Source organism: Biomphalaria glabrata, chromosome 7, assembly GCF_947242115.1.
Source record: "Biomphalaria glabrata chromosome 7, xgBioGlab47.1, whole genome shotgun sequence".
In the NCBI taxonomy this organism is placed as follows: Eukaryota; Metazoa; Mollusca; class Gastropoda; family Planorbidae; genus Biomphalaria; species Biomphalaria glabrata.
In genome coordinates this window covers 5,399,693-5,427,635 of record NC_074717.1, presented here as the reverse complement: position 1 = coordinate 5,427,635, position 27,943 = coordinate 5,399,693, and the positions used below count along the sequence as shown (strand labels likewise).

The following is a 27,943-nucleotide window of genomic DNA, read 5'->3' as shown; positions in this document are numbered from 1 at the left end:
ATTAACATACACATAACAGGACAGTACGCACAACCCTTGAAATAACAGAAACACTAACTGGTATTGGTAACATTGTCAACATTTTGTTTATTCTTGCTTAATGAGATTAAACTTTCTAATTTAGTAAAACAATAACAAAATCTGTAGACATCAAACAATCCACTCATACATCAGACTAATAATAGGTTTAACTAATTACCAGACCAACTGTTTAAAAAATTTGACCCTGTTTCAACAATTACATCTGACAACCAAAGTCTCTAGAAGCTCCATATCCCAGAAATAAATATTAAAAAAAAAAAAAAATTACAAAGAGAATGACATAAGGCTAAGCATGAAATACAAAATATCAAAAATATTTCAGGGAGACTGAGGTTTTAAACAAAAGTTAAAATATATTGACACAGGTTAAAGCAGAAGTGAAGTTAATCCTTCGTTACAACCAATTTTGTGTTCTGATTTTCTTTGCCTAATTTTAGAATCGTTCTCCAGTGTTAGCCGAAAGCAATGCACTGAATTTTAAAACCAAATGGCAACGACAAATCTGCTGATCTTTTGTTTCAGTCCCCATGACATGACATGAACACACGTCTTACCTGAAATAAAGACAAAACAAATATTTCAAAAATATAATTAAATACTCAGTAAAACAATTAATTTATTTGGTTTAATGTGCAGATTTTTAAAAAAATGTTCTCTTTTCTTGGTTGGATTTTTTGTTTTGTTTAGTTTTATTCTTTAGCTAATTAGCAAATAGAAGTACCAGCACACCAAATATATTAAATGTTTTATCAGAAGCTGAAAAATAAAAGAAACATTTTTGTTATAAATTCCCAGAACAAGAAAACAAAACTTATATATTGGAACAAAGTTTTAATTAGTTAACTTTCTTTATATTTTTAATATTTAGAACTTCATAGAAAAGTTTGTCCACAATTTTTTTAGATTCTTCAAATTAAAAAGCTCAAGTTTTTTTTTTCGATTGAGAGTTTTAGCTTTGTTTTAATGTTATTAATAACACTAGGAATGGTTTCATTTTGCAAGTCATTGTGTTTATATCGACACTTGTTAAGTTATAACCTTAAATTGTGCCTCCAGCTCTCTGATACAAGGCTACATCAACCTAGAAAAAAAATGGCAAAAACTTAGTCACATGTAAACACACTTTATAAGCTAAACACAAACTTAACCTCAGTCTGATAGTAATATAATCTTGTTTATCAACCTAGAAACTCAGTCACATAGAAGCATAAGACACTGAGCTATTTCAAACATGTCTGGTCATTATGAAGCTTTCAACCAGTTAACAACATTTTAATCAAACCAATCAATATATGTCTCTGTTGTACACAATCTTTATCAATATTACTTTTATCCTGTCTGAGAAAAAAAAATCCAACATACACAACCTATAAATACTTTTAAATCTTTCTTGTCATAAATAATGCACTTTTACTATATCCTTGCCCAAGTCATACGTTATTTTCACATTAGGCAACCTTTCTTCAAGTCATATGAAGCATTGTCACATACACATTTATTTAAGCTCGGAGTCAACCGTCAACACCTTAATACAAGTCATAAACTGTCGTCCAAGCCTAAGGCCAATCCTCCACTCACATCAAACAAAATTTTTTGAGCCATTCAGAAATAATTTATTTCTGAAATTACTTTGAGACAATATAAACATTGGTGTTAGATGTTTGAATCTAGTAAAACAAAAGGCCAATTATTCTTTTTTTTTTATAGGAAAATGTAACTTATGACCTCATAGTCAAATTCAGAGCCCTACAGCCAATAAATTACTTAAGTCTAGTAGATCTAATAATTTTGTTTTTAAAAGTGTAGAGCAGCTTTTTTTTTTCCTGATAACTAAAATAAATTGTTTATGGATTTCATTTAAAAGGCTGTTACAGTTTCACAATGAAGATTTAAAAAAAAAACAAAAAAACTTTGAAATTATGCAATAATAAACCTTTCTCAAATGCTGGCAAATGATGACGCTGAGAGATGACCTTGCAAAGCAAAATTGTAAGTGACCTTGCCAGTGGTTGGGGGGTCAGAGGTTGAGACCAGACTCCAAAAGCATGAGGAAAAAAATATGAAGAAACAAACACAGAGCATTAATTTTGAGAATTTAATAAAGAAGCATGACCAATCACAGCATTTTCTTAATGACACACCCTTCTTATCATAACCATGAAATAATGATGACATGTAAGAACTCTTTAACTAGCATATTTAGAATTACTATACATCACCTTTGAATTAAGAATTTGTAAAGTTATTTCCTTTCTCACCATTTTAGCTAAATAATAATAAAAAAATTAACTTAAATCTGTTGGGTTTAATTAAATAAAAAGTTAAACTAACCCCTTTGATTTTAGGTTAGAGTTTTTAATAAAACCAAAATCAATTAAAGATATCTGCGTCCTTTCGACAGAATCATTATAGATTTTCTTAACCAACCCTTGGCAAATGATGCATGTACACAGGTGATAGATAAAAAAAACAACTAAAAGGACCAAGGGAACTCAACATTATCTACATCCCTATACAACATAACCTGAATGTTTTTAAAAATATTAAAATGAAAGGTACAAAAAAAATATTTTAAAAAATAATGGAACAGATAACATGAAACAAATTATTTGGCTGAAAATGATTTCTGTGTAAAAAAAAAAATTGTATTGCCAGAATCTGTCGGCAGAGAGGAGTTATAATGTTATTATAATGTTTATGTCAAATTTATATAAAATATAAAATATAGTGTAGTGACTAATTAGTTCAATTTTTTAAATTCTTAATAGCATCCTCATTCAGATAATCCCACATTTCGCTACCTAGAGTTATCAGAATATCAGTTTTGTCTAAAATGGACTTTTATGTTAAGCAGATGTGGACAAGTACTGTCCAACATATCACTGTATTATCAGAGTTCTCCATGGGTCACATATCAAATTTTCTCCGTGATGAAGGGGTGTGACAACGCCTGGTTGATTGGTATTCGTTTGGAGGGGTCAAGGGTAAGGAGTTTATCCAAGAGGTCCTTGAGTTGGGTCACCTTCCTCAGCTGGTCCTCGGGCAGGCGGTTGTAAGGGACCATTTCAGCCAGCATGTCCTTGGTGGCATTGATGGATGACATCACAGTGACTTTTTCCTGACAAACAAACGAGAGAGAGAGCAGACAATGTGGCAAGTTCTTACATTTTCTGTCAAAAGATCTAACTTATTTAATACAGTTGACTCTTGATAGTCCAAAAGTTACAGGACCAGGGGGTGTAGTCAATTTTGCTTGCCATGATACAAGACAAACTTCCACACTACTGTCATACAGCAATCAAAGAAAGGCACTTGAGAATGTATTCGTACATAACACAGCAAGAAACAGATGAAAAGAAGCGAGAATGGTGTGTCACAACATGCATGTGCAGCTGATACATACATTGTCAAAGCATCAGGCTACAGAGAGTCTCACATTACGAAGTGTCAGACTGTCAAGAGTCAACTGTAGTTTGATAAGACAAACATTTTAGTGAGAAATAGAACTTCAATTTTGTTGAGATAGTGATTAACATTTTGAGCAATGAATTTTTTTAATTACAAAAATCTCAGAACATTTTCTAAAGTACTTGACTGTTTCAAATACTTTTTTTCCTTCTTTTTGATAAAAACATTTAAATGATCCAAGCTGTTAGTATTCATGAACATTTCAAAAGCAAAATCTTTTTCTTTTAATTCCTGGCATATTTAAGCTAAACATGAAAATTTATTTTCATTTACTTTTTGCCTCGACTCTTGATTTTCAAAAATGCCAAAATTTTTTGAGAAAAAATATGCCCATATGTATAAAAACCTAATGTAAATACAATTTTAAGCAAATGGACATCAAAATTTACACAGTATTTCTTTTCACATCAGTGTCAGGCGATTGAGAACATTAAAACAGGTAAGAGGGCTGTAATTCTGTCAGTTGGGACTTGAGTTATTACAAACAAAAAAAAAGAGATTTGCTCAGAAAAGATTATTCTTTTTATTGAAACTATTTTTTCTTTGGAGTTACTAGAACAAAACTAAACAGAGGATAAAGTTCTAGGTCAAGCTAAGCACAAATATTTTGTTTGTTTTAAGTTGTGTTTCAATATGCTGCGATTAAGTGAGAAAACAGTTGGTAGACACTGTCACAGAGGAATGTGTATATAATCTATTTTTACTGATATTATTATATACACCAGTTAGAACATGTGGGCACCAGGAAATAATGAGCAATTCCTTCTCAGCACCCAGGTGGATATGGTCATTTGAGGAGACATATTATTAGGGAAGCAAAATCTAACCCTAAGGACCGAGTTCATTGTATGGTGAGGATGGAAAAAGAGTCCCAACAACCATGTCACTATCCACACAAACTCTTTTATGACTGACACCCACACAGCTGATGCGGTACAGAGAAGAAAGATAGGGGAGTTTCCCTAGGGTGTTCGGCCTCACCTCTAATCCAAGCATCTTGGGATACGAACCATTGGTAATAGGGATGTAAAAAATACATCAGCTTAGATCCCTCCCAAACTGAACAGTTATTCAGACAGGCAAACCATGGTGGGCCTAGAGTTCTAAAAGCCTTTGACTCAATTCTTAGGAAAATCACAAAGAAGAAGTCAACTGTCTATAGTTAAGAGGCCTGGAGTTTTGAAAGAAGCATCAGTTATTCTAATATAATATTATTAACATTCTCTTAATCATCTTTAAATAAATAAATTAAAAAAAATGTTAAAACTCCCAATGACCTTGATATAATTATGATAGACAATATTTTGATTTCAAATGTATGTATTTAACAAACAACATACAGTACTGAAACTATGTTTCCATATTTTAATTGAGTGTATGCATGAAAAAAGGTAATTGTTATATTGTGCATTTATGGATATGCAAGATGCAATAAAGGGACAGAATGATCAGATGGTTAAGCCCACAAATGCCAATCTGGTCTCAGTTTGTATCTAAGTGAAAAGACTGGGATATTAAGAGAAAATGTTTTGAGGTCTCCAAGTTCACCCAGCTGTGTGTCACATTAGCACTCTGTGAACTAGAAACAGGTGACTTGATTACATCATAAATAAATAAATAAGTAGCTTTTATATAGCCCTACTTCCATGCTTATAGCATGCTCAGAGCGCTATGTTCCAATCTCATTTCTGGACCAGTGGGGGTAGGGAGTATCTGGTAGAAGGTTTGCCGTGCTGCCCTTAGGCGCTCAGTAAACACAACTCTGCTCGAGTCTGGTGTCGAACCTCGAGCCCTCATCTAACTGCTAGGTCTGAACAGAAATAATCGTTTATGACACAACTTACCCTCTGTGTGATTTTGTCCATCTCATGGTGTTTGAAGTTATACGAGGAATCAAAATGTTGGTCTTTAAACATGCCCTTCCTGATCATCTTGTTGGGTATCCTCCCTTTGTAGTCCATGATCGTCTTCAACATGTCATTGTTGCTGGTCCCAGGGAAGAGAATCTTACCTGTGTACAACTCAAACAGCGTGCAGCCCACTGACCAGGTATCAATATTGTGGTCATAGCCAAGACCCAAAACTGTGGAATATTTAGATCTTATGGTACTGGTTCACAATCAGTGGTGTAGCTAGGAATTTGCCATCATTTAGGAACGTGGAGGGGAGGGGGGGGGGGAGGGGGCTAGACACATTTGGGGGTCCCTGCATTTTGCCTAATATTTAATATTTAATGTAAAAAAAAACACTCATTTGGGAAGGGGGCCCAAGGGGATTTTCAAATTCTCCCCCTCCCTTCCCCCACCCTAGCTACACCTCTGATCACAATTGATAGTCATAGCTGAACTAGATAAATAATTATCTAAGTCTCATGTTTTCTGAATAATTTAGTTTTTAAATTTAATATGCAGTATATTCTTAGAAGCATTAAGTATTTCATAAAGAATAGAGGGGTAGGTTTGGCTTTTAAACTGGTGAGGCATGCTGGACAGTCATGGAGGCTGAAATGAGGAGAACACAAAAAAGGGATGTCCTCGTATAACAGGCCACCAAACCTTTATGGGGTACCTCAGAGCAGTGAACACCAGTTGGGAAAAGCCTGAAAACATTGCAGAAGACCAATGTTTAAGAAGATAGCTGCAGCCCAATTCGCCCTACAGCACTGGAGAATCTAAGTCAATGTAGGGAAAGGACTTTGAGTTAATTTTAAACAACTACATATAAATACTATAAAACAATAATTTACTGAGGTTATGCTCAGCAGTAATGTCAAACAGCAATACAATCTTACATAGAGAAATACTTGGTAATTAACAATGACTAAAATACATTTCACTTACTGATCTCAGGGGCTCTATAGAAACGACTGACCAGATAAGGAGTAATGTCATTTTCAGACACATGGGATGCAGACCCAAAGTCACACAATTTGAGAACCATTTTAGATTCATTTACCTGTAATATAAAGAGAGTTAGCATTTGATTGCAGTCTAAATTGTGCATTTCCTTTATATGTTGATATTACAAGGCTTTCTCTCAGTCTAATTGTACATTGCCTTTATATGTTAATATTACAAGGCTTTCTCTCAGTCTAATGGACCTCATTCACCAATCGTAAACAAACAACATTTAGTCACGTGATCTTATTGATAAAACAATGGAAAAAACTGTCATGTGACAACCATCATGAATTAAACATGAGATCGTAAATTATATAGAAGATATAGAGCGCCACGTGGCTAAATGTTGTTTGTTTACGATTGGTGAATGAGGTCCATTGTGCATTTCCTTTATATATTATAAGCACTGCACTTAACTGGTTATAGGAGTTGAACTATTTAGAATTCTTTAAGGACAGATTTTTTTGTAGCTGTTTTGTACTTCTAGGATGTTCAAAAACTGTTTTACATTTCATATAAAACATCTTCTAACTTTCCATGTTAAGAATAGAAAAATAAATGTTTCATTGTTTGGTATTTCAAAGGTTTCCTTAGTAAGTATTGTTTTTTTTAGAAACATAAGGCAAACCTAAAAATTAATAAATGACACGGCTTGTGCTGGTTTTGGTAAAATTGTAATTTTGACAAACCTAATTACTGCTATAAAGACTAATGCAAGAAATAGTAACAGGACAATCAGGCATTTTAAAGCACTGACAACTTACTAAAAAGGCAGTCTAACATGCTTTGACAATTGTAACAAAACTACATCTCATTAAAAAAAAAAGCAAAATAATGTGATGTGACCCTCCCCCCTTGCCCACTATGTTCATTGATTAAGTCTAGATACTATTCAAAGCTATTGAGAATTTTGGGGATGAATCAACTCAGACTTTGGCTAGTAAGAATATGCTGACAAACACAACCTTTTATGAAAGGTTAAAAAAAACATTGACTTCTAGAAAAGATTTTTTAAGAGACTATACAAGGAAAAAGAGCAAGCATCTTAAGGCAGTCAGGCAGAGTTGTTTTATTGGTCAAGTCAATTAGTTAAATTAATGATCAGTTGTTGAACAACAATTATCTTATATAATACAGACGTTAAATGACTTAAATTCTGCCAAGTCACTGGTTTTCCTAGCTGGCTCAGGCAACCCATCCCATGCTCTAATAGCACTAGGGAAGAAGGAGTATTTGTACAAATTTGTCCTAGCATATGCATTATTCTGTATTGCATTAAAACTATTTACTATGACTTTCATTTCTTTAATTTTACTATTGCTATTCAATGATGGACTGCATGTATATAACTTTATGTTTGTCACAAGTCAATTGAGAAACTTTAAAATACTTAAAAGCTTTATCAATGAAATAAGACAATTAAGAATACAGGTAAAACCTTAGCATTGACACCATGGTGAAAATAACTGCTTGATAAAAGGGAAACCTTTAGAAAAAATATATAGAAAAAATATAGAGCTGTACAGCTTTTGCCCAATGAAAACAAAACTAAAAGCTTGGAAGAAAAGTTGGAAGCTTTGACACATGCCAGAGCTGTCTATGAAATTTATGGACAAAACTAATGTATGAACAGAAACAAAATGATATTAATTGGCTAACAACTCACCAGAATGTTATCGGGTTTGATGTCGGCATGGAGAATACTACATTTCCTTAGTAGCTTTAGAGCCAACAGCAATTGTTGACTGTAAGAGCGGACAGCTTTGATATGTAGACCAACATCTTTGCCATACTTTTTGAGAACCTCTCTTAAATTCATGCTTCATTTACAAGAAAATAGTGATTTATAATTATGGTCATTGATGAAAATTAATTACAATACCCAATGACAAGTTTTCATTTACAAATGTCTTTAAAATTTTAATTTATTCGACCCCAAAGTGTTTAATTAATAAAATGATTTACTACGACATTAACAATTATGAATGAAAATTTAACTCTTTCTCTTCGTAATTATTTTCCTCGTTTCGATAGTACATTGTGCTCACTTCTATTTCACTATCCTGTTATGATTAAACCACAATAACTTATTTGTTATCAGAAAATATTATATTTGGTATTGAATTATAGGAGAATGCATGCTCTTTTTACACAACACATATTAAGTTTTAAAATCCAAAATCAATTTAGTTTAATGGGGTCAAATCAACTTTGGCATCATCAATTAAGAGAGAAAGAGTTTTTAAAAACTTACTTTATAAAGCAAAACAACTCATATGCTAACAGTATATAGTTTTAGCTTAAATAAAAGTTTGTAACAATAACTAACCTCAAAGGTTCAAAGACAAGACACAAATGCTGCTTGTGGTAAAAATGTCTGTAAAGACGAAGGCAATGAAATTTATCATCTGGATCAGCATCGTTTAACTTTCTCAAAAACTCCAGTTCTTTCATTCCTGTTTTCAACCTGCAAAATAAAAAACATCAAAAAATTATTGCTCTTGTGTTGCAGTAAGGACAACTAACAGTACAATTTTAATTTCTTCTTCGTTGTCGTTCCCACAATTTCAATGCTATCTTGATGCCATGATGTCATTCAGGTGTGAATAGTGTGCCTTTAATAAACATCAGTGTGATGAGAAATGTTCATGTTTGCTGTTTAGAAACACCAACCACAAAGTTCAAGTTAAGAAAGAGATCAGGTGAAGGGAAGGTCAAGGTAGACCATACACATTGTTCATTAAAGCACAAGGGTATTCGTATTACCACTAAAATAGGAACAGTTTCTCCAAACCAGTTTCCCACATAAAAAGTACTTTGAGACAGAGCTTAACTCTTTCAGTGCGGTGTTACTCTCAGCAAGAAACTTTGCTAGCGCTGGTCAGTGCAGCATTATTCTCAGCAAGTAACTTGGTTTATAATATTTATTTCACTATCTTTTTTATGTTTAACTTTTTTATTTCTCTCTTTTTTTTTTCGTTTTCCGGATGTGGGAGTGATTGTTCTTTGTTTTGGTAGTAAATTTGATGCAGTATCAACACGTTTTGTTAAAAAAAAGACAACATTATGGTAATGGTTCCTCTTTTTTTAGTTTATTTCCCGGGACCCGAAAAATGTAAATAATACAATTTCTTAGTGCTTTTTTTTTTCATCTTTTGTGAAATCTGAAGCAAATAAATCGGTTTAGTATTGTGATTTTTCAATATTTATGGATTAAATGTTTAATTAAAAGGTTAAATATTTCAGTATATCGATTTTTTCCTGAATTTTTCAAATATTCTCTTTTTCCATGCTCAGTTTAAAATTAATGAAAAACAAATAATTTCTTAAATAATTAACTTTATTTATTATTATTTTGTAGCCCATTCATTTTCCTTTAAAATAAAATCAAATATGTTAGATTATTGAATAAAATAAAAAGTTATGTTAGTTTTAGTAACTCTACCCCAGGTGAAAATTTGTGTTAAATCTGGAAAACAAATTTTTCGATCAAAATAAGTCGCACTGAAAGAGTTAAGGAAAACAAAGTATGGAGCTCAAGATTTGTAATTGGCAGTTCGTCGCCCAGTTAAGTAGGAGAGGAATAGTCAAGTAAAGAAAGTTACTGAGTAAAGTTATGATACTTACATCATGTCATTGTTACGTATAACTTTGATGGCCACATCTGTATTTCCTCTGGCAGCATCACGACACATGATGACATTACTGAACATGCCCTGACCTTTATAGGCATAAACTGAATAACGCTTGTCAAGGATTTCACTAATTCTAACCCCTGGGGAAAGATAACAATCATGCTCAATTTTTATTAATGAAGATATGCTTTTAAAACAAGACACAAATATTAACAAAATTTTTACCAGTTTAAACACCTCTAGCCTGTTCTTTTAAGTTGTTATAATTATTTAAAACAACACAGGGAAAAAGTTAAGTTTAATGGATAGTTTCAATGTGAATCATTAAGTTATAACACAGTTATCTAAAGGGCTTACGATAGTAGCCTTCAGCGTCATCCCAGTTGTCAGTAAGATTTGGGTTTTCTGCCACTCCTGGTAGCCCTCTCCTCAATCCTGGACTCTGTAGGGACACATAAAAATAAAGTGAAGTCCCAAATACAATATTTTGACTTTGAATAAAGCTTTCTTGCTCTATTTTCTTGTACCACTAAAAATCTAGTTTAATTTCTACTTGGCATCTTTATATTTTTTTGTGTTCTTGACAAATGCGGTCAACAATATGGTACATTAACAGTGTGACCCCTAAAAAATGCTCTTTACTCTCTAAAACACATCCTATTTCAATGGACTTGGATTCTAATTTGACATCACATACTGATCTATAATTATCCATCTTTAATAAATATTTGATAACAAATGAAGAAAAAGATAAGTGTTTTTTCTAGGATAACAAATAATTTTGTAACCTCCATAGAATGATGAGACATTGAATAAGATGGTCTTTATAAAGATGTGGCCAAAATAGGTCTTTAAAAGCATGTGGCCCAAAAATGTTTTGAAAAAAGAAAGAGAAAAAAAAAGTGTGTTTACACGTTGAAAATCCTGGTCCTTTGAAACAGTTTCTCACTCACATTTACAACAGCTTTACTGTAAAACTTATTTTCTTTGAAACAATTGCCTAATATTTATACTTAACTTGCATTTTCATCTGCTGTATCCTAAAGACACTACAGGTGTTCTTGTTATCTCAAGAACAAAGTACATAGACTATAAGCAAAGTGGACTCACATTATAGTTTTCACTAAACATATCTTCTGTATCAGCAAACATGTCCACCACATCTCCTTTAGATTTCTTGACTTCTGTGTTGAAAAAAAAACAAAAACAGATTGAAAGAATAAAATAATGACACTTATTGGCATACAAAAAAAAACAATAGCAATAGTTATTCAGCAATAAGCAGAAATCTTTCAATGCATGTGATGTGAACTTAACCCATTTCAGGTGACAATTAACAGGATTAGGAAAGAGGGGGTGGGGGAGAGGTGAACAGTACAGCTACAGACCACTTTCTTGCAGCTTTTAAGAATTATTAGATGTATTTTTTTTTTGTTTACATATATATTAATTAAATATGTATTTTGTTTAGATTCCTCCTTGGTAACTGAAAACTTCAGTTAATCTGTAAATTAATCTGTAAACCTAATGTCCCCAACACATGAGTTCCAGAGGGACACCTCCACTTTTTCCTACTATAGATCTAGCTCTAGATCTAATAAAGTTTAATATTTTTCTTAACAGTCCAACTCTCACTGTCTCTTTCCGATAAACTAGTAACCATACTCATGATATAAAATTTGACACCTAAGTCTAAATCAACCAGAATATTGAAAAATTTCAGGATTGTCAAAAGCTACTGCAGTTAATGTTCCTGATTCATCAACATTGTTAACTTTTAGAAACTGTTCAAGTCCAAATACACAAAGTCCATTCATACACACGCAGGCAGACATTTGCAATGTCTAAACATGTGGTCCAATACAAATGGTTGGTTATTTTTAGAATCTTACACATTTTTTAAAAATATTAAGCAAGTATAAAAAAAACATAACCAAAACCAGTCCAGCTGTCTGGTTAAGTTAAAAGATGAGTATAAGACAAAAGCTTGAAAGGGTCTATCCCAGAGGAGCAAAAAAAATTTGAAAATTATCAGTTTTGTCCTCAGAGTAAGTTGGCAATCATTTGGGTCAAGTGTGGGGGGAGTGATTAATGAAAATAAAAATGAATTTAACATACCTCCTTTATTTTTGTCATCATTTTCTTTCACCGTCTCATCCTCTTCTTTTTTTTCCTCTGTCTTTTTAGACATTTCCTCCTCTTCATCCTCAGAGCTACTACTGTCAGATGAACTAGATCTGTGGATGTACAATAGGTTTGAAATACTCAACAGACTATATTTAGATGATGGGACTAAATGGAAAAATAAGAACAGAAACAAATCAGTCAACAATTGTTTACACTTCTATTTTTGTAGGAATTTGTTTGGGTTGTTGGTTCATCCAACATTATGAATAGCTGTACAAGGACCCAGTTCTTTTGAATTCTATGTAATAAAATTTGTTAAAATTTAATAATAAAAAAAAAATGAAAATTTTAAGATTTTAACACAAAAAAAGATTTTTTTATTTATGAAAAAAAAAAATTACATTAATAATGAAATTAAGAAAGAAATTATTATACCTGAATGATAGGATACTTTGTAAATATATTAATGACATAACAGAGTTACAAAGTTGTTTTGATACAAGAATGAGATTTTCAACATTTTTGCTCTTCTTACTTAGCACTACCTTATCGGGAATGAAACCCTCTACATATCACCTGAAGTACAGCGCTGGCTGCTCAACAGCTTGGAGACTAAACATTGGTACTCTAACTAGTAACTAAGTTCAGTGTTTTTTCTTTAATGTAGATACAGCTCTCATTTGCTTATGTGTAGACATAATGACAAGTCTAGTAGAACAGATAGTAGAACGGATGGAACTCAAAAACTTTTAGCACTGTGATAAACCTGGTTTTTATCAACTGGGTTTGCATCGTCATGGGAAAGATAGCACTCATCCTTAATCATCAGAATCAAAGACATTGCCATTCATCAAGACACTCAGATGTTTAATTAAGACATCCAACTCCCTGTGAAAATATGCTCCGAAAGGATTTAAACCTGAGTGCTTTTCACTTAACTACTTGACAGACCATCGCATAAACTATTGTACCTGTTACTGTCACTTGATGAGCTGCGGCTGTCGCTGGAAGAATCCCTCCTTTTATTGCGCCCCCTACTTCTACTTCGACTGTGGCTGCTCCTGCTCTTTCTCTTCTGCCCCTCTTTACTGCTGCCTCGACTCCTGCTCCTACTTTCCCTGCTTTGATGATTGCCTCTACTAGTGATGCTGCTTGCTTGGCTAACACTACGGCTGTGTCTGTCCCGTGACTCTGGACTCCTAGCAGTAAAAAAAAACACATTTTGTAACCATCAAGCAACATTATTTTGATTAAAAAAAAAACTAATAGTGCAAAATCTCAGCTTGATCAGAGATTGGGTGTGGGAGAAATTTTTACCTGACGGACAAAGTTAGTTGATATAAGCTTTGCAAAAATATTATTCTTTTAAAAACACTGTTCCTTCTTAATTTTGTTTTGCACAACTGAATGCCTCAAACTCTCACTTCAACCTTTCCAGGCTTTGTAGCAAAATAGCTCAATGCCTCCATTCTTTTTTATACAATGTTCTAAGCATGTTTTGGTTACCCCATAATATAAAACTAATTCTATTCAATTCAATATATCATTAGTCATTTTTGTTTAGATTATTATTATTATCGTGCTTTAACACTTAAAATGTTAACAGTAAGTGAGAGTACCCAATGAGTCACTTACAAACCAAATGAAAAGAGACCTAGCTAGTTTTTATAATGATTCACTTGATTCAACATTTTTTAACATTACTCAGGCAATCATCTATCTTGTCACCTGATCAACCTTTTTATTCACTTTCAGTTTTTCCAACCTAAATTTTGAGACGCACTCTCTGGATGATCCTGGTGATGACTGGGATTTTTAATTTCGGGATCTTTAAGTCCACCCAGCTCTAATGGGTACTTGACATTAGTTGAGGAAAAGCAAGGGGGTAGGTCGTTGTGCTGGCCACATGACACCCTTGTAAACTGTAGGCCACAGAAACTGATGACTTTTACATCATTTGCCCTATAGATCACAAGGTCTGAAAGCGGAACTATACTTTTTTTATTTTTTACTCTCTGGATGCCACATTAAAAACTATTGCTTAATTATATTTTAATTTTTCCACACATGTTCAATGTAATGAAATCAACACTATAGAAGTTGTCAAAGGTAAGTAACTTACTTTATAGAATGCACATTGTTATATGTATCTTCCCTGACATTGGAACTTTGGCTGTTATCTTCTTCCTGATAGGGCTGAGACAAAGCTGGCAGACCATGAGTTGGAGGCTCAACACTTATTACAGAGACATCCATGGAATTGGAATCTTCAGTGTGATTGGTCAGTTTCAATTTCTAAAATAAAGATAACAAGGATCTTTGGTGATTAGGTATAAAAAATATCTCCCCAAATTATAAACATTAATATACATAAATATACTTTCAACAAATGGTCACAAAAAAAGGGAAAAAAAAACTACCCCACTCCACCAAAAAAAACAACAATATAGTTAAAATCACATATTGACACTGAATAAATAAAATGCAATGATATTTCTGCCAAGTGAAAGGAGTCCAAATGGTGTTCAATGGTGTTGGCCAGTTGAGCACACTGGCCACAAGCTAAAAGATCACTGATTTTAGGCAGGCTGCATTTGGATCCAGTATTGAAGTAAACTTAATTTTGACCTTGTCAATTAAAACACTAAAACTTGTATCGAGTTGGTTCAGGGTTCTAAAGAATAAAAAAGATGAACTCGCTAAACAAAAAAAAAAACAAATAGGGGAAATTATATTTGTTGGTTAATAATAAAATAAGGCTTGTCTTTGAGTCCGAAGATTAATGAGGAATGCAGTATTTCCTGTAGCCATGCGGCCCCCGCTGTAAACTTAATGTTTTGCCACATTCATGTTGGTTAAGCTTCGTTGTATTAGATATTAAGGAAAAAAAATCTAAATTTTAGAACCCAAAACAGGTAAACATTCTAGAACTTAGCAAAGTTTCCTGAAGAGAGTAGTAAAACTAACCTCTAGCAAAGCTTGCCTTTCTTTACGACGCCTCTCTATGATAGCATCAGCATCCTCTTCATCATCATCAAGGTTGATATCAAGTCTTAAAAATAATGAAGGATAATAATAATAATCTTTATTCTCCTTAAAGAACTTTGTCTCATAATTGTGTTTACACATAACAAAGCATTGTAATGATAGTAAATGAACTATTCGTTTATACAACGGTTTCACAGTAACATGACGTTTACATTAGAAAGTTGGATTGAATTTATTGATTTAATGGCTTAGGGTACAAAAGAGTTCTAGCGTCTTTTTTTGTGTGTGTGTAATTGGTGTCTTATATTTGCTGTACTAGAGAGAATCGGCTGCCCAAATAAGTTAAGAAAACTAGTGTCAGCTTTTCACGAAAATAAGCAGGGCACCATTCAGTTTGAAAGTTCTTCCTCCAGGCCATTCTCCATTAAGAGCGGTGTAAAACAAGGATGTGTACTGGCCCCTACACTATTTGGCATCTTCTTCTCAGTCGTACTATCCAGTGCTTTTAAATCCCTGGTAGACGGAATATACATCCATAGCAGATCAGATGGAAGGCTCTTTAACCTGGCACGTCTTAAAGCCAAAACGAAAAGGCGTCGTATCTTGATAAGGGAGCTGTTGTTTGCCGATGACGCGGCACTTGTATCTCACTCACAAGGAGGTCTACAGAAGCTTGTGAACGCCTTAGCAGCTGCTTGTCAAGAGTTTAGCCTTACTATAAGTCTCTCCAAGACCGAAATCCTGGCACAAGACGTCGCAGAAATACCTATAATACAAATTGGGAACCACACCCTTTCAGTGGTGCAGGAATTTACCTACTTGGGTTCAACAATTGTCAGTAACCTAGACTTAGACATCGAGCTGACAAAAAGGATAGGAAAAGCTACCACAGCATTGGCAAAACTCTCCAAGCGCGTCTGGGAAAATGGTAAATTGACCACAGCGACCAAAATCCTAGTCTACAACGCCTGTGTCGTGAGCACTCTCCTTTATGGCAGTGAAAGCTGGTCAACATACATGTACCAAGAGCACAGATTGAATAGTTTCCACTTGCGCTGCCTGAGACGCATAATGGGCATCTCTTGGAGGGACCATGTCTCCAATCAGGAAGTTTTGAGATTGGCCAATATGAACAGCATGTATGCTCTCCTGACACAAAGAAGATTACGCTGGCTCGGACATGTCACCCGCATGCCAGATGGTAGAATCCCTGAGCTTGTGGAAGGAGTCAGACCCAAGGGCCGCCCAAGACTAACATATAGAGATGTCTGCAAGCGAGACATGAGAGCCTCAGGCATCAGCCAAAGTATGTGGGAAAACATAGCCAAAGACCGGAGTGCATGGAGACAGACTGTGCGTGCTGGGACAACCCTTGCTGAGAACAAAAGAATTGAAGTGGCTTTAATCAAGAGGGAAAAAAAGAAAGCTGCCCTGTCTGCTAGCCCTAAATCAGAGGCATACACATGTACGAATTGTGGCAAAGTCTGCCGTTCTAGAATTGGCTTGATTAGCCACACCAGATTCTGCCCCGTCTCAAGATTAAGCCAAAACCAGTGACTCATTTGGGCGCATCCATTGCCTTTCGAGACAAAAGGAGCCATATATCTGCTCTGTGATGGTAAAATGTTAAAATTATGACCCGAAAAGTGTTTTTTTAATGTTCAAAATCTTTATAGCTTTCTAATTCTTAAGAATGCTCTACTCGAACAGGTGTCTAAGTGCGGTTTGTTTATCCAATGATCTTATTAAAATTGTACCACAGCAACATTAACATATTAACAGCTGTCCAATGGAATAGCATACATTTTTTGTCTCATGATATAGTCAAATGATAGCTACATTTTTCAAGCAAACGACAGCTAGTTGAAAAGGAATTTACATTTGACCTTGACAAAAAGTTAACAGTGATCACTTACAGACTCAACTTCATAAATGCAATTTTAAATATTTATCTTTCATTGTTTTAATATTCTTTGTGTTATGTTGGAAATAGATGATTAGCTCATTTCAAATTTTCATAGTGAATAAATTATCTCCTGATACTTTCATAAAATATTATCTCAAAGATAATACAACATTGAAAATATATCAACTTTTTTGACACATCTGGTTTTTTTAGACCCGTTAAAAGTTTCTGCTTCCTTTTTTCAGAACAAGTTCAGCTCTGATAAAAAAAACAAACATGCTCTTTGACCGGGACATAAAATAAAATAAAAGTAGTTTTGATCAATATGTCTATATAAATAGAAAGGGTCAATTGAGAAGTGACAGATTTTATATATAACTGCAAATACCCCACTCCATTTTCTTTTTTTAAATCAAGTACAACATTAGTGTTAATAATATTAATTTTCATTTATTTTACATTCACTTTTCTATGTTTTTTTTAGTTTTTATTATTCATTTTACTTCTTACAGAACTTCTCTATTCTGCTCTTTGTCCATATTGTTTGGTAGTGTTTTAATTCAAACTGGGGACTATGTACATATCTTGTGATACAGCATGTTTGGACACTTTAAATAACAACATTAAAAAGAAAAGTTTGTCAATGTGAAGTAACTATAACCTGACTTACTCTTCATCTTCGTCCGAGTCATCATGCTGCAAGGCTAACCCTTCAGATAAACTGTCCTTGAATTTATCTTCAGGTCCCTTTGATCCACCTCTGTCTTTATCTCTCTCAGAGGATCTTCCCCTGCGATCACTCTCTCGACCTCTGTCAGGGCCATCACGATACCTGAAGGGTTAAACAATAATAGTAAGTCTGTTAGATATAACTCCCTTCAAGACTTACATTTTCATGTGACAGGTGATCAACAATTTCTAAGGTCCAAAGTTAATGAAAATTAGTGTCATAACTTCTCAACTGAGATAATATTACCTGGCAATGATCCTGAACAACTGGGAGAAGAGCCAGGTGTATTCAGGATTGTGTTTACATACAGAATTATTAATTTTTTATGCAAAATTTGTATCACTAGCATTGGCTCACCTTCGACCCATAAATGGGCTGGGTGTCCGCCGCCTACCATTTCTATCAAGCAGTCGAGGATCATCTCGTTGCTGCCTAGGATCATCCCTCTGTTGTCGAGGATCATCTCTCAACTGTCGAGGATCATCTCTCAACTGTCGAGGATCATCTCTCAACTGTCGAGGATCATCTCGCTGTTGGCGGGGATCATCTCGCTGTTGGCGGGGATCATCGCGCTGCTGCCGAGGATCATCGCGCTGCTGTCGAGGGTCATCTCTTCGCCTATCTAACCATTCGGATCGCTCAGGCTGCCTTCTGTTTTCCGACCTTTCAGATTCCCTCCTCTCCCTGCTTTCAGCAAGCCTGCGCATCTCTTCTCTCCTTCTTCCATCAACAGCTGGCCACCTATCGTCGCGACCAGGTCTCCTTTGAGAATCCCCCCCTCTTTGCTCGTCCCTCCAGGCATCTTCTCTTCTACCAATCTCCTCACGCTTTCTTCTACCATCTTCTAGCTTGTGGCTCTCATCTCTTCTAGATCTAGAAGACTCCCTCTCATTGCCAGATCGGATGTCAACCTTTTCAAAGTTACCACTTTTTCTGAAACAGCAAATAAAATCTTGTAAAAATAAACCTGTAGTATTAAAAGAATATTTCTTTTCTCCTATTATTTGTATGTTGATAATCTACTAAAAGACATGCATCTTGGTAGATTGTTATTTTCTCTAGGAATACAGAACAGGGCAATTTTATTTAAAATAAATTTCTACAGAAAAGGTTTTGCAGACATAGAAATCTGAGATTTCACATTAATCCAAAGGTTCCTATTTCCAACTTGAAAAGCTACCCTCTAAATCTATAACAAAGATGTAACTCTATAGGAAAAAAAACTATTTAAAACAACAAAGGAAAAAAATTAGAAAAAAAAATTGATCTAATTTAAAAAAAAAAAAAAAAAGAAATATATGTCTAGTTATAAAAATATATACTTTTAATACCTATAGAATAAAATGAAGGTTCAGAATTACAGAGGCAGACACATTAAAGTTTGGTTACACCTAGAACAAAATAGAAAGGATGGCCCAGGATATGGGCCTAGGGAAATCTATATGCAGCCCATACTCCATAAGGGGTGGGGGTGGGCTGTAAGTAAGTCAGAGAAATACTTTATTTCCAGGATAGACTTTACACACTGCAGCATGGGTACTTTTGTTTAAAATAATTTTTTAAAAATAAATTAACTATAGACTTTCTGTTTTCCCTAAATGAGAATCGACAAACTTTTGCTCTTGTTCTGAACGGGTTCTTCTTACTTATGAACATTTAAAGACAGCTGCTAACTTCCTATCACATCGCATAAGTCTTAAATCATAAACGATGCATCCTATAGCAACAGTAGGTAATGGGTTAAAAAAAAGGTGAAAAATAAAACAGAAATACCTGGACGGGCTTTTTCGAGATTTCCTATCTGGTTTCTTTTTAGGGGAGGGACCATGAGACTTCTCTTCAATAATGGCTAAATCTTGGTCTAGATGAGCACTTGGTTTCCTCTGCTGTCTGGAGTTCTTTGAGATTTCAATGACATCATCGTCATCAATCTGAATGATGTCATCATCATCCCTGGTCTCCCCTTCTTCCTGATCGCTGTCCAGAATTTCAACAACCCTGTTTTCTTTCTCATCCCTCTCCATTTTCGGATGCCCCTGATCCTTTCTATTTGAAGGTCGAGATTCTTTATCGAAAGGCTTTAGTTTTGAAGACTGGACGAGGCTCTGAACTTTGGCACGCACTGAGCTAACTTCGGGGCCTAGACGAGCTGCCAAGGATGGGGTTAACTTACTGACAGACAGACCCGATGAAGGGATTCCGACACTATCCAACAGCTCCAGCCCTTCATCCAAAAGATCTGTTGACTCTGGAGTGTCTCGATAGTCTATTAATTTGGTGTGCCGCAGGTGATGATTCTCTGGCACTCTGCCATCAGAAGTCACCACCCCAACATCAGAATCATCCCCGCCTATCTCATCCCGAGACTTGGAAATTCTGAAATCTTCAAATTGCGTAAATTCATTTCTGGAAATTTCTCTGAGATGAGCATCGGCAGACCCTGAGGACAAGTTGGTCTGAGAGTCCATGCGCGCTAAGACCTCTTTGGCTTTTCTTAACTCTTCTTGTAAATGTTCATGCTCCACCTCTCCCTCTTCCTCCTCTGAATCAGTAAGGTAACCCTGAGGATAGAATGGAAATAAAGAGTCTTGTTAGGCATATAAACATATATACAAGCTCCTAGCCTATACACCACAAGAAAACAACAATTACTGAACATGACACAGAACACAAGTAGATATAGTAGAGTTAAAGATGTAATGCAATCTGGGATGTGTAGTATAAACTGCTTCACTGCCTATCAAAGGGCTGAGTTCAAATCCTGACTCGAGTTGTGTTTACCGAGTGCCTAAGGCAGCACACACAAAAAAAAAAACTCCCAGACACCTACTTCCCTTCTCCCCCCCCACCCCAACATGTTTGTAAAATGTTTTACATGTTTCGGATGTTCCTTCAGAGTAGAAGATAATTACTTCCTAGTCCATAATATCATAATGCAACAAGCATTGTATAATGACAGATGTGCTATACAAAAGCAATTTAATGAGTAAAAAAAATGAAAGAATATATTTAAACTCTATGTCATTTAAGGTGAAAAAAAAAGAGCCATACAAATCTAAGTAAGTTTAATAGATCTATTTTTAAATACTCCCTCTCTGAAAATTAAGCCTATATTTATTTTATTTTAGAAATTAGTAGACACTCCATCCAAAAACAGACTGCTACAACCTAAGCATATGCATGAGTTAATTTAGTCATTTTATTGCTGAAGTGGAAGCATCAAAAAGAGAACTTAATTAAAAAAGCAGCAGACAATGGTTTCGTCTGCGTTGGATGTGACAAAATATGTAGGAATACATAGCTGCATAAATAACACACTCCTCCTTAATCCTCGGAGTCAGATTCAAGGCCTAGAATGTATAGTTGTTCTTAGTCTAGCTTTTTATTTCTTATTAAGAATTTTTCTAGGAAAGAGGTTCTCACATAAATTTGTCCTACATTGGACAATAAGAATTTTTTTTTTATCTTGTTATCTTTCTATCTAAGTATTTTGCTGGATTATGTTTTTGTATTTTTGTATCACTATATCATTATTTTTTAAATGTATGTTCTATCTAAATTATCAATGTTAATAATGATGTTGATGATAATGAGATGGAGTGACCTCTCCATTGCTGTAGGAATTCAGTATTTAATAATAATTTAATTTCTTAAAATAGAAGAATACTTACAATGAAACCACAGTTATTAACTGACAGACTTAATCTCTTCTAGTCTCTCATTATCTAACCTTGCAACCATGCAAGCTGATTAAAGCTAATCAACACTGTTCCCAGGGGCGTAGCTAGGAATTTTCCATCAATTGGGGGCTCCGGGGGCTTGACCTCTTTGGGGGCCCCTGCATTTTGTGTAATATTTAATGTAAAGAAACACTCATTTGGGGGCCCAACTCAAGTAGGGGCCCAGGGGAATTTTCAAATTCTCTCCCCACCTCCCCCCACCCTAGCTATGCCACTGACTATTCCTTTAAGTTAGATCAACCATAGTCACAAAACTAAAGCTTCTAGAGATGCCAACAATGACCATTCAGATTTACATGACATTAAGATTGACTGCTCTGAATATTTCCTTTCCAAGAGGACTTGAATTTAGACCTACCTTTGCTATAAGATTAATTGCTCTAAATGCTTCATCCCCAGGACGGCCATTCAGCTCCGCCTTCAAGGCTTGTCTGGCAGCTTCCAGGCGCTCAAGCTCGGCATCATCTTCATTCAGCCTCTGCCTCTTCCCATGCTCCAAGGCCAGGTCCTCCACTTCAACGCTGGACGAGCTGTGCCTCTTCTTCTTGTGTTTGCGAGACCTGTCTTTGCTGCCATGCTTGTGTTTGTTTTTATGCTTATGCTTGTGTTTATGTTTCTTTTTGTCACGTTTCTCACTGACTGGATTATCCCTAGAGTTGAATCAAAGTAGACATGAGAGGTTAAATGGAACATTTCTGACTGACCAGGTTATCCCTAGAGTTGAATCAAAGTAGACATGAGAGGTTAAATGGAACATTTCGGACTGACCAGGTTATCCCTAGAGTTGAATCAAAGTAGACATGAGAGGTTAAATGGAACATTTCGGACTGACCAGGTTATCCCTAGAGTTGAATCAAAGTAGACATGAGAGGTTAAATGGAACATTTCTGACTGACCAGGTTATCCCTAGAGTTGAATCAAAGTAGACATGAGAGGTTAAATGGAACATTTCGGACTGACCAGGTTATCCCTAGAGTTGAATCAAAGTAGACATGAGAGGTTAAATGGAACATTTCGGACTGACCAGGTTATCCCTAGAGTTGAATCAAAGTAGACATGAGAGGTTAAATGGAACATTTCTGACTGACCAGGTTATCCCTAGAGTTGAATCAAAGTAGACATAAAGAGGTTACATGGAACATTTCTAACTAACAAGATTATCCCAAGAGTTGAATCAAAGTAGACATGAGAGGTTAAATGGAACATTTCTGACTGACCAGGTTATCCCTAGAGTTGAATCAAAGTAGACATGAGAGTTTAAATGGAACATTTCTGACTGACCAGGTTATCCCTAGAGTTTAATCAAAGTAGACATAAAGAGGTTACATGGAACATTTCTGACTAACAAGATTATCCCAAGAGTTGAATGAAAGGAAACAAAATAAAAAGGTGGTTACATAGAAATTTATGACTACATTATCCCTACGATTTAATCAGAAGAGACACAAGTAAAATAAAAACAAGCTTATATTAAATGTAATTGTATCAATAATTTGGAATCAATCATGTAATTAATTTGTAATAAATCTAGACTAAAGAATATACATATCTGTGCAATTGCAAATATTATTATCAAATGACTGTTTTCGTTTATCGCAATTTCATGCTTTTAGCATATAGAAGTTTTTATAGATCTTTATAGAGTTATCTTTTGTTAATTTCAAATTTCTAGGCGAAGGCCTAAGTCTCTACACAAGACTTATCTTCCATTAGCTAGTACTGTCTCTATATAAAAAATGAAAATTAATCAATGATGACTAATTGAAAAAATAATTGGTCTATCTTTCAATGGATTCATGTTTTGTTTGAGGCAATGAATAATGCAAAATATTTGAAAATGGTAGGAGGGACATATAGGTGTTTAGTAAAAAATGTGTACCAGACAGATAAACAGAGTGAGTTGATATAAGTCTATAGATGTAATAAAAATAAAAATGTTAAATTGTATGCTTCTGATTGACTAGATTATCCCTAGAGTTGAATCAATGAGAAATAGAAGCATGAAGAAAATGCTATTTATGTATAAATAATCCATCAAAGTCTTTGAATAAGACTATAAATGGAATGTAAAGCTAACTATTGAGGTCATTGTTCCAAGTAGTCACTGTTCAGTCTTTTTCTATAACGAACAGTTACTAGTCAATCATCTAAAAGTATCGTCACAGTGCAATTCAACTATTACATATATGTTGGTCAAGTTATTATTCTATTTGTTTTTATGTTTTTTCATGGCTGGGTTACTTGTTTTATATTTATTGAACTGAGTTTGAAAACATTAAACTCAAGGAAAATGAATCCATGATGAATTATCATATTCAACACTGTTTACCTTCAGTGTGTTTAAGTAGAGGCAAGCATCATTGAACTCAAATATGACATAATTTGGGAGAAAATAATCTAGATTCTAGTAGATTCTATTCTATTCTTTTCTAGATCTAGACATTCTAAATTCTAGATACACTATCTGCTCTCCAAAATAAGTGTCTGCAACTGCAGTGTTGACAATCACTTTAGTATATATGAGTGTTTCTCCAGTACTGGAGACAAATAGGTATTGGTTCACTAAAAAGTCTATAACTCAAAAACTTCTTATTAAAATGTCACAATTTTCTTTTCATTGCACTTAGAAATGTATAAAGTGATATTTTGAGCTTGAAAGGTGCATAGTGGAATTTTAAAATTGTAGAAAATGTGTGAAATAGTGCACAAAATGGCATCTTTTAATGTAACATGGAACACCTAGCTTACGTTGAAGTAATATTCTACTAAAAGCAAGGATTATTGATCATACATTTTTGTTGAAATAGGTTAACAATATAATGTTATTGCATTATCTATATCTTTTTATTTTATATTTACTTTGGTATTAATAGATGTCGCCATAAAAAATGCGTCACAGGTGCATCACATGGTGTCCCACTAAACTTGAAATTTTAAACCTTTATCAATTGTAAACAAAGTAAAGGATTCTGCTCCCAATTGTGTTTCTGTTACTAAAAGCATTCAATGATTAATTTACACAGTGTAATTTTTCTTTAAAACTGTACAAATTTATATAATTTTAGTAAAAAAAAGTCTTGGTGTCCCAGGTGAAGCACCTAAAACGCGCTTGACAAAAAGAACAATATTTTTTTAAAGAAAGTTATTAATGTGATGGGAATTACTTTATCTCTGATACTGCTTAGCACACAATTAGCTCCATTTTCTTGGGAAAAGGCTACATAGTAATTAACAGGAGACATTAATAGACATGGTGTCCCACATTTTTTCACTGTAGCACCCGCAAACACAGCTTGTTGAATCATACCAGAAAATCTCAGAGATCTAGATATAAGTATTTTTCTCACTAAAGTTTTGAGTTATAATAAGAATTAAGCTTATTATTATCAAGTTTGATCTAGAATACATAGAATACTATGTTTTAATCTAAGTTATTGTAAACCTTATTGTTTTATCATTGTTTGTGGTGCTTCACGGGACACTAAACAAGTCTTGATCTAGATATAGGTCTAGTGTAGATTTAAATCAACTCTATATTTCAATTTATATGTAAATCTAGTTTTGGATCTTGTTCTTGGTGCATTGAAAGTCAGAAAGCTGCACCCTTTAGTCTATGATTAGGTCATGTTTAGGGTTAGGGTGCATTGAAAGTCAGAAAGCTGCACCCTTCAGTCTATGATTAGGTCATGTTTAGGGTTAGGGTGCATTGAAAGTCAGAAAGCTGCACCCTTCAGTCTATGATTAGGTCATGTTTAGGGTTAGGGTGTATTGAAAGTCAGAAAGCTGCAACCTTCAGTCTATGATTAGGTCATGTTTAGGGTTAGGGTGCATTGAAAGTCAGAAAGTTGCACCCTTCAGTCTATGATTAGGTCATGTTTGAGGCAGTTATATATATTTTTAAAGGATTGTTGAACACACACACACAAAGGCCTGGTACATTCATTTGTGGTCAAAGAAAACTATTTTGTGAATCACTAATAAAAGAATAATTGGTTATGTATTAACAGACTTTAAATAATTGTATTTCAGCATGTATTAAAAAAAAAAACTATATATTTCATATTGGTGTCCCGTTGTAGCACCCGCAACATCTTGTGATATAATAGTCATGAATGTTATATAAATGCTTGAATTATTGTTGAGATATTGCAGCAAATAATAGCCTAGATATTTAGCTATAATGCAAGTATAGTATTACATAAAATCTATTTTCTTATAAAAAGTCTTATTTTAAAAACTTTTACCAATAGTTTAACAGGTGCTACGATGTCCCATTTTGTAAATTGAGCGCAAACATAACGTAAGTGCTCGAAAACTTCAATTTCTCTATCTAGCTGCTTCATACAATAGAAACATTCAAATTATGCTAAGAAAGCAGACAAATTAACAGTTAGTTGTACTTTAATCATCAATGGTGTCCCAGTGATGCACCTGAAATGCAAAAGTGGGTAACCCTTTTGCCAGCACTACTGAGGAAATGTATGTGTATTCAAATTCATTTTCTATTGATAAATGCTTAAAGTACAATAATAACAATGGGCGAATGGGTGAAGAAGTGAATACACTTAAAATGAAGCCAAAACTTTGATACCAGTACTGGAGAAACACTCATCTAGAATCTAGATCTAAATTGTATAGACTCTATATCTTAAATTAATAATTAAACTCACTCTGAGTCTGACTCAGTCTTAGTGAAAGTGAAAGAGTAGATGTAGAAAAAAAAAATCTAGACACAAGTCCACAACAAGACAGTCACAGTTGAGTAGTAGAGAGAGTAGATAAATAGAGTCTATAATGACTATAACAATACACTAGTGAGTCTAGTGACTAGATGCTAGATCTAGATCTAAATGCTTAGTTTATAAATTATAGTTAGTATGCTATGACTATGTGACACTTGACTATGTCTATGAACTCTATGACTAGATCTAGTTATGACTAGTATGACTATGAAACTACTAGAATCTACTAGATCTAGATTTAACTAGACCTAGATCTAGAATCTAGATCTAGATCTATGATCTGACTGTCTGACTGCTGACTAGTAAAACTTTAGTAAAAGTAGTTTCAAGTTTTGTACTCGTCTGATCAAGAATTCTAGATCTAGATCAATATCTTAATCTAATCTAGAGAAGAATGAAGAACCTTTATGTTTCTAGCTCAGGCTTATTACAGTCTACCGTAACTTGTAAGAAAGAACAAGTGTTTTAATTTTTTAAAAATCATTTTAATTTAATGTTATCGATAACAGGTTATTTATTTGACGGATTGAAGTGTTTAATTTCTTTCAAAGGCTTAACTTTAGAAAACAACTAACACGCAAAATTATTTTCTATATGTATATAGGAATCCTGACATTAAGCGTTTGTAATTTAGAATACCATACTTACCTTAGTTTAGATTTATAATCAGAATATTTTCGGTAATCCAAACGATCCGCCATGACAGGAATTTCTAGTCATGAACTTCAACATTAAAATAAGGTAAACAACTCTGTAAATGACTATAACATTTAGATATCTAGATCTAGAATTTAAAATTTACTTTAATTTTAATCAATCGCTATTAGTTCTAGATCTCATTTTATCAAGAAAATAAAAGGAATGGTGAATGCTGAAATTATCAATTTTCTAAAAGACTCTAAATCAGAATTTAAAGTAATTAAGCAAAAAGAAGTTGTTTGTGTGTCTTTTTGTGTTTTTTTTTTAATCGCTCCTTCGATTCTGAAAATATAAAATAAAATAGTCTAATTCTTCAACAATGTTTTAAAGATTGTCTCCCTTATATAAAATCTTAAACTTAAGTCAGTGATTGCAAATCATATCAAATCAATTAAAGTCTAGATCGCCTTCCACTTGATTAGGTTCCCTTAAAAAAAAAAAATAAAGTAATATAATCTATAAAATATATGCGACTTATTGATATTTTAAACTTATTCACAAGTAGTGTCCTGCTTTCCCAAATCTAAAAGCGAGGAGCAAGTTTAAAATATTGTATACAACAACGAATTTTAGCGTTTCGCTGGGCTGAAATGATTCCACCCCAATTAAAAACAGTGAGGTGATGGAGAAATACTATTTTAGCGTTTCGCTTGGATGAAATGATTCCACCCCACTCAAAAACAGTGAGGTGATGGAGAACTACTATTTTAGCGTTTCGCTGGGACGAAATGATTCCACCCCAATCAAAAACAGTGAGGTGATGGAGAACTACTATTTTAGAGTTTCGCTGGGACGAAATGATTCCACCCCAATCAAAAACAGTGAGGTGATTGTTTGGACACCGTGTATGCCTCTGAAGACATGTTTAGCCTAAAAAATGATTGTTTGTTTTCCATGTTTCGGATGTTCTTTCAAAGTTGAAGATGTCCTACTTCCTAGTCTAAACCTCCCACAGGACGACGGAGG

At 34.2% G+C, this 27,943-nt stretch overlaps 1 protein-coding gene across 5 annotated transcripts in view; it reads right to left on the bottom strand.

Moving 5' to 3' along the window:
- Positions 1 to 67: 67 nt before the first annotated feature.
- Positions 68 to 27,943, bottom strand: part of LOC106070195 (serine/threonine-protein kinase PRP4 homolog) — a 31,260-nt gene continuing 3,384 nt past the window's right edge. The window contains exons 1-19 of one of the 5 annotated variants that reach the window (XR_008778954.1): positions 26,927 to 27,064; positions 21,895 to 22,186; positions 19,570 to 20,357; positions 18,154 to 18,729; positions 17,737 to 17,898; positions 15,140 to 15,224; positions 14,295 to 14,467; positions 13,144 to 13,371; positions 12,164 to 12,282; positions 11,156 to 11,229; positions 10,403 to 10,487; positions 10,038 to 10,185; positions 8,740 to 8,877; positions 8,077 to 8,230; positions 6,351 to 6,465; positions 5,355 to 5,593; positions 1,976 to 3,160; positions 1,081 to 1,123; positions 68 to 596 (exon numbers count right to left, since the gene is read on the bottom strand). Coding sequence is in view for 2 of the 5 variants with exons in the window: in XM_056035685.1 (XP_055891660.1) it covers positions 2,957 to 3,160; positions 5,355 to 5,593; positions 6,351 to 6,465; positions 8,077 to 8,230; positions 8,740 to 8,877; positions 10,038 to 10,185; positions 10,403 to 10,487; positions 11,156 to 11,229; positions 12,164 to 12,282; positions 13,144 to 13,371; positions 14,295 to 14,467; positions 15,140 to 15,224; positions 17,737 to 17,898; positions 18,154 to 18,729; positions 19,570 to 20,357; positions 21,895 to 22,186; positions 26,927 to 26,979 (3,633 nt within the window). In the remaining 3 variants the exon portion in view is untranslated. Of the gene's footprint in view, positions 3,161 to 5,354; positions 5,594 to 6,350; positions 6,466 to 8,076; positions 8,231 to 8,739; positions 8,878 to 10,037; positions 10,186 to 10,402; positions 10,488 to 11,155; positions 11,230 to 12,163; positions 12,283 to 13,143; positions 13,372 to 14,294; positions 14,468 to 15,139; positions 15,225 to 17,736; positions 17,899 to 18,153; positions 18,730 to 19,569; positions 20,358 to 21,894; positions 22,187 to 26,926; positions 27,065 to 27,943 lie in introns of those variants that run through there. The other 4 variants (XR_008778952.1, XR_008778953.1, XM_056035685.1 and 1 more) reach the window with 4 other exon arrangements.